The sequence below is a fragment of the Homalodisca vitripennis genome, chromosome 1 (assembly GCF_021130785.1).
Source record: "Homalodisca vitripennis isolate AUS2020 chromosome 1, UT_GWSS_2.1, whole genome shotgun sequence".
NCBI lineage: Eukaryota > Metazoa > Arthropoda > Insecta > Hemiptera > Cicadellidae > Homalodisca > Homalodisca vitripennis.
In genome coordinates this window covers 121,012,647-121,019,999 of record NC_060207.1, presented here as the reverse complement: position 1 = coordinate 121,019,999, position 7,353 = coordinate 121,012,647, and the positions used below count along the sequence as shown (strand labels likewise).

The 7,353-nt window shown below is 36.2% G+C and overlaps 1 protein-coding gene across 1 annotated transcript; it reads right to left on the bottom strand.

Moving 5' to 3' along the window:
- Positions 1–339: 339 nt before the first annotated feature.
- On the bottom strand, positions 340–1,368 carry LOC124352891. Its single transcript, XM_046802620.1, has one exon. The coding sequence runs from the start codon at positions 1,366–1,368 to the stop codon at positions 340–342; it is 1,029 nt and encodes a 342-aa protein (XP_046658576.1).
- Positions 1,369–7,353: the final 5,985 nt, after the last annotated feature.

Genomic DNA, 7,353 nt, shown 5'->3' with positions numbered 1-7,353 from the left:
GAAACAGCTGGGAAAGGTTGGGATAGTGAGCCCGCCACTCGCACCTGAAGAAAACGGTCCCGTAGATAACATCCCAGCCAACGCAAGAGCGCCCCACCGACACCAACAGCTCTGAGCTTAGCAACAAGGTGGTTGTGACTAACTCGATCAAATGCTTTCGAGAAATCTGTGTAGATGGCATCAACTTGGTGTGAGTTAGAAAACGCTTTGAGGATACTATTTTGAAAAGATAAGAGGTTTGAAGTGGTCGAACGCCCTTTGACAAAACCATGTTGTTCAATGTTGATAACATTCTTGAGGCTGAACATCAATCTTCGAAGGACGAGCGATTCAAAGACCTTAGCCTAGGTTGACTTGGATAATTATAGGGCGATAGTTCTTAATATCAGAAGGAGATCCAGACTTTAAAATAGGTGTTATATATCCAATCTTTAAATTAGTAGGGAAGATGACAGCAGCCATAAGAGCGTTGAAATAAACTGTGATATGAGGCGATATTACACCGCTGCAATGCCTTAGGATCATAGGAGAGATATCATCGGGGCCAGCACCCTTGTTTGTGTCGAGCGACTTCAACTCAGCCTCCACTTCTTCACAGGTGAATTGACATGAAAATATAGAAGTTGTTGCTTCAAGGTTGTACACTGGTGGATTTTGTGACGAGGGCCTGTAGACCGAGGAAAAGAACTTGGCGAACAAATCACAGATACCCTGCGGGTTGTCCGCAGATTCATCATCAAGCTGCATTTTTGAGGGAAGAGACGGTACCTTCTTAGAAGATTTTATATGATTCCAGAAGGCACGAATGTTTACTTGAATAGACGAGTCAACAGTGCGGATGTATGTCGAGTAGCATTCTCTCGCCAGTCTTTTGCAAGTAGCACGAGCACCACAGAACTGAAGATAAGTCCGATCATCAAGACTCTGTTTGAAGCGCCTATGTAAAGTCTTCTTTTTGATTATCATCTGTTTGAGATCGGGAGAAAACCAAACAGGGAAGCGCTTGATTCCCATATATTTGGGTGGGCTTGCTTTTCTAATAGTGCAACTTAACTTTGAGCAAAATTCAAAAAACCTATGGTCAACAGAGTCTGTAACATCAAGTAGAGGGTAATTTAGGCGTTGCACCCATTCAAACACGAAGTTAAGGTCACATTTTCTTATATTGGGAGTAAAGCCACCATAATTCAGTTCTTCTTTGGGGCGCACGAAGATTTCCATTTCCAAAGCAGGATGATGGCATTCGGCTGCAAGGAGCGGGTCAGAGGCATTTAGGACGCGTAAGGCTTCAGAAGAGAAGACCAAATCGAGAAGAACACCTCGCTCATTTCTGATGTAGTTATATTGGTTGAGATATAGGAAGGACATAACATCGTAAACAGTCTGTGCAGATAGTTCCAAGAGGCAAGAAGAGGGATTAGACCAATCAACATTTGGTAGGTTGAAGTCCCCCACCACCAACCTGATGTGGATTGGCAACAAAGAGTTCCTCAAGTAGGGAGGAGAATTCAATGTACTGAGATGAGTTCAGGTTGGGGGGTAGATACACACCGCCCAGGAAGAAAAAGGAGTTATTGAGCTTAATGGTTGTGAAGACACACTCAATACAGCCACTGGACGGGTGGAGCTCCCAAGAATCGAGATCCTTTCTGATTGCCACCAAGACGCCCCCACCACCAGTTTTGAAACTCGATAAAGATGATCTATCGCACCTGTACACAGTATAGTTGTCAAATCCAAGTTCAGAATCACTGACATCGGGTGTGAGATTGGTTTCAACTAAAACAACAATATCGTAGATCGAATGACTTAGAGATTGGCGAAGTAGTGAAAACTTTGTTCTTAGACATTTTGGAAAAGCATGCAGAGTTGGTCTTGACCGTTGGAAATCAAGCGTTTTTTGCTTAGATTTAACAATTGTAGGTATGCCATTGACATATCTGATTGTAATATCGGCCTCACCACTACTCTGCCTGATTTTAAGCTGATCCCTTAGGGCATTTAAGTGTTTAGTTTCATTGGGTGTTCGATCTCTGGATACTTTTACATCTTGAAGGATACCATCAACAGTTATAAGGCGCTCACTTGAAAAGTTACAAAGTATTTCCAAGGCGCCACTCTGGCTTTTCAGCATGGCTTTCAGTGGCCGGGCCTTGTTGGAAGCAGCCTTTCCAAGACGAACGGTAGGGAATTTGTAGGAGATAAGTCCGGGGCAAGTAGCTTCAAAAAGCTTAGCGGTAAGTCCTTCATCATGGGATTTTTTAGCCTCAGTATCTCTTTCAGTACAGGATCTAATGAATCTCAACGTGTTATGAAAAATCAAAACTTATATTTCTTGCTTCGTTTAGTTTCTGAATTGTTCTATTAATAGTTAAGCGGCTAAATTTAATAAATTTACTGTTGTTCTAACTCTCCGGCAACATCATATCATCAGGAGACCTAAGAATATAAGGATAGTCTGTATAAAGTTTAATTTTTTGCACTCAACATTTACAATTCAATGATTATGACGTCACGTTTAACAACATTTAAGTGTTATTGTGGTAAGTGTGTATGAGTATGTTTATTGATTTTAGTGGAGTGGTATAATTGATTTGAACGAATTCCCCCAGAAATCTTCTATTCTTTGAAATGTTTAAATTTACAACGCAATGTATCTCCAAAACTCTGATGAAACTCCAAAGGTAGAAAGCGTGATTTGTTTACACTGTCCCATTCATATTATACGATAAACTTACCTATATTTACTATAAATAAACACCATACATTAAAAGCAAATTAATATACTGAAAGAATAACATAATATTTAAAGGTTTAACAATATATATTATATTTTAATTTCCATAGATTATATTTGTAAATATGAAAAAAAATGTTATGAATTTAGGAACATACCAATAACAAATTACAACTGTTTCATAGTTTCTTGGAAGTATGTAGCGTGTCTGTCCATTTGTTTGTACCGCTGTGAGAAGATGCAGTCAGGGTGCAGCAGAATACATGCTATGAAAAGGGTAAAATATACGTATAGGAAATTTCTGTAAAAACTAAATAAAATCGAAAAAACTACCATATATCTTATAGGTACAGAAATTTAACCATGCATAATACAGAAACATTAAAATCCTGCAACGGTTTCGTATTAATTCATATTAATAACACTGCCCTAAGGCATATTATCACTAATAATAATATGATATTGAAAGTATTCTTGTACTATGTCATCTACAACAGCAAATGTTTTAAAGACTACAATCATAAACACAAGATAACTTATGAAATATAATGTTAGAAACAGTTTTTCGTAAACTAGCCTCACGTAAGCTTTCCATGACAATCGATCTTCTTAATTATTCAAGCGTAAGTGCAAAGTCGTATTGAGATTTGATACTTAACACTTCCCAAGCCACAGATAACACAGTTATTGAATTGAGCTGGCATTGAACACTAACTCCATGTGAGCTGCTTTACCTATGAATCTTCTTAATTCTTCAACTGCAAGTTTAAAGCTCACATCAAGGTTTAATATCGAACGCACCTCATGCCACAGACAACACAGTTATTGAATTGAGCTGGCATTGAACACTAACTCCATGTGAGCTGCTTTACCTATGAATCTTCTTAATTCTTCAACTGCAAGTTTAAAGCTCACCGCAAGGTTTAATATCGAACACACCTCATGCCACAGACAACACAGTTATTGAATTGAGCTGGCATTGAACACTAACTCCATGTGAGCTGCTTTACCTATGAATCTTCTTAATTCTTCAACTGCAAGTTTAAGCTCACCGCAAGGTTTAATATCGAACGCACCTCATGCCACAGACAACACAGTTATTGAACCAAACAACCCATGTGAGCTGTTTATAGCAATAAATTTTCTTAATTCTTCAAGCGTTAGCTCAAAGCTCACAATTAGGTTTAATGTATAACGCACCCTACGCTGCAGGCAAAACTGTTCGTGGTCCATGACAACCTCATGCGAGCTTTTCATGGCAGTCAATCTTCTTAATTCTTCAAGCGTCAGCTCAAAGCTCACAATTAGGTTTAATGTATAACGCACCCTACGCTGCAGGCAAAACTGTTCGTGGTCCATGACAACCTCATGCGAGCTTTTCATGGCAGTCAATCTTCTTAATTCTTCAAGCGTTAGCTCAAAGCTCACAATTAGGTTTAATGTATAACGCACCCTACGCTGCAGGCAAAACTGTTCGTGGTCCATGACAACCTCATGCGAGCTTTTCATGGCAGTCAATCTTCTTAATTCTTCAAGCGTTAGCTCAAAGCTCACAATTAGGTTTAATGTATAACGCACCCTACGCTGCAGGCAAAACTGTTCGTGGTCCATGACAACCTCATGCGAGCTTTTCATGGCAGTCAATCTTCTTAATTCTTCAAGCGTCAGCTCAAAGCTCACAATTAGGTTTAATGTATAACGCACCCTACGCTGCAGGCAAAACTGTTCGTGGTCCATGACAACCTCATGCGAGCTTTTCATGGCAGTCAATCTTCTTAATTCTTCAAGCGTTAGCTCAAAGCTCACAATTAGGTTTAATGTATAACGCACCCTACGCTGCAGGCAAAACTGTTCGTGGTCCATGACAACCTCATGCGAGCTTTTCATGGCAGTCAATCTTCTTAATTCTTCAAGCGTCAGCTCAAAAGCTCACAATTAGGTTTAATGTATAACGCACCCTACGCTGCAGGCAAAACTGTTCGTGGTCCATGACAAACTCATGCGAGCTTTTTCATGGCAGTCAATCTTCTTAATTATTCAAGATTAAGTTTTTATATATATAACGCACCTCTGACATAGACAATACAGATATTGATCCAAAATAATCCCATGTGAGCTTGTCAGGGCAATCAATCTCTTTCATTATTCATGCTTAAGCTTAAAGCTCACCAAAGGTTTTATATATAACACACCCCTGCCGTAAACAACACAGTTATTGATCCAAAATATCCCCATGCAAGCTTGTCATGGCAATCAATCTTCTTAATTATTCAAGCGTAAACTTAAAACTCGCCTCGAGGTTTAATATCAAACGCATCCCATGCTTTAGGCAAGACAGCAATTGAACCAAACATTGCCCTTATATAATTTATATACTCTTACTAATGTATCTCATTTTGTTGACATTTGTTTCATTCCGCATGGTTTATGTTCTTTGAAATGCTGTTTAATAAAGTGAAGTTGTTGGTAGTTTTATATTCACGCTCTTGTCATTTTATTTATTTTGTATCAGAGAAAATCAAAATATTTTGTATGAGAATTCGACATTCTGTGTTAGCTATGAAAGATTAATTTTTTTAATATTTTCACCATTACATTTTATAGGGAAGGGAAACAGAAACTGAACTTTTCTTACATCACCAAAGTTGTATTAAACACAATTACGCATACTAAATATGTTCAATTAACTGACGCTCCAGCTGAAACAAGCGGAACGAAAAACACTTTGAAGCTTTTGAATTAGTAGAATTTAATTAATCATGGTGGGTTATGATGGCGAAATTAATGATTGAATATATTTTTTACAGTCACAGATTTTCAACTTAAAATAAAACTATACACGTACCTTTAAAGTAAATCAATTAAATAAAAAATTGATTAATCCATTTGAGGGACTTTTAGTCCAATAAAAAAAATACTTTCCAAAGCTTTAATTGAGAGCCATACTACAATCATATTGTGACCTAAACTTCCCTCATTTAGAAACTAATATTCCTTTATTAATATGTCGTAAGAATAGTAAGTAAAAAGAATTATATATATATATATATAAAAAGAATTATATGTATATATATATATATATATATATATTTATATATCTATATATACTAAGATATTTCCTCAATATGAAAGTACAATAACTAAATTTAAAAACAAATGTTTAGTGTAACAAATTTAGCCTTTATGAAAATTTAATAAATTATTTTGTTATTACCAATTATATAATCAAACCAATACTATATTTGTGTACACAACTCGTGCAAATACCGCACTTTCTTATACCCAATATTTTATCTTTATTGCATAAAAACAGTACCAGCTTTCGTTAGACGGTTTATGGGCTTTTATTGGTAACCTTCTCATTGGTAAATAACTCATTATATCATGATATTATGTTTTATTGCATGCTCCTCAGCGGCCTCAAAAATTCGGTTATCTAAGTAAAGGTTTACCCTATAAAATATTAGAAGACACTTTCCTGCTGGCTTAAATTTAGAAAAGTGTTTAATGAATTTCAATGAAACACTCTATAGTCATAGAACCTTTTTGGGCCATCATATTTGATGTTCACAGAGGCAAATGTTTTTCCCAAGCAATAACTTTTTTTTTAACCCGGAAAATAGAATCATTGGAGGAATGTTGTTTGGCAACGATGGGAACACGTTTCGTCCCTTTTTTAGCTAAAAATTCAGAATATTTGTGTAGTTGTAATCTACACCCTTTCTCGTACACATTAAATCATTTTCAGGTGACTGTAAAATGTTGTTTTCGTCAAGAATGACTTTCAACTTTGTAAAATTATCAGTAACAATGAATTTATTGACTGTTTGAGCACGGTCAGGATTAACCTTTCTTTTTCTCGGCCTTTGAGCTTTTCTTTTTCTCACCTCTGGATACCTTTCAAAAAAGCCCTTTTACCAATAATGCCCTGAAGAACCCTTTTTAAAGTTATTGGGATTGCCATTTTCTTCACAGTATTGAAAAACATTCAATTTAAGCATTTTTGGAGTTAAAGGATATTTAAGACCTGCTAAACGAAATATACTAGTGCATAATTCACTTTCTTGTCATTTTTGCAACCCAATTTGTACTTTAATACTACTTAAGACTGAAGATAACGGTGTAAAGTTCGCCTTGGAATTGAATACCCTTTACTTACAGCATTTACAAATAGACGTCCTCAATAGCTCGGTTTAATCCTTTTGACTCCAGGACTGGCCATATTACCATCAAGTGCTGGTTGTAATTATTAATAATAATAATTTACCTAAACATTTGCTTACTTATTTGATTACTTGATTTACACATAAAAAATGTTATCAGTCGATTAAGTACTAAACACTAGACGGCACCTCACGCATTCTGGTGTAACTCATTAGAACTAACTATAATATTACAAATTATCCATTTACCAGCGTGTTCATATTATAATGACTCACCACCACCTCACCTAAACTATGTAAAATGTTTCTTATTGTATTCGTCTAAACAATCGTATTTCTTGTAATGTTTTTTTAGGAATAAAAAATAATGTTTGATTTTTTTATTGAATTCTTTTAATTACGGACAAAACCCCCAATGAACGAATTTGAATACGTAAATTATAATTATGGTAT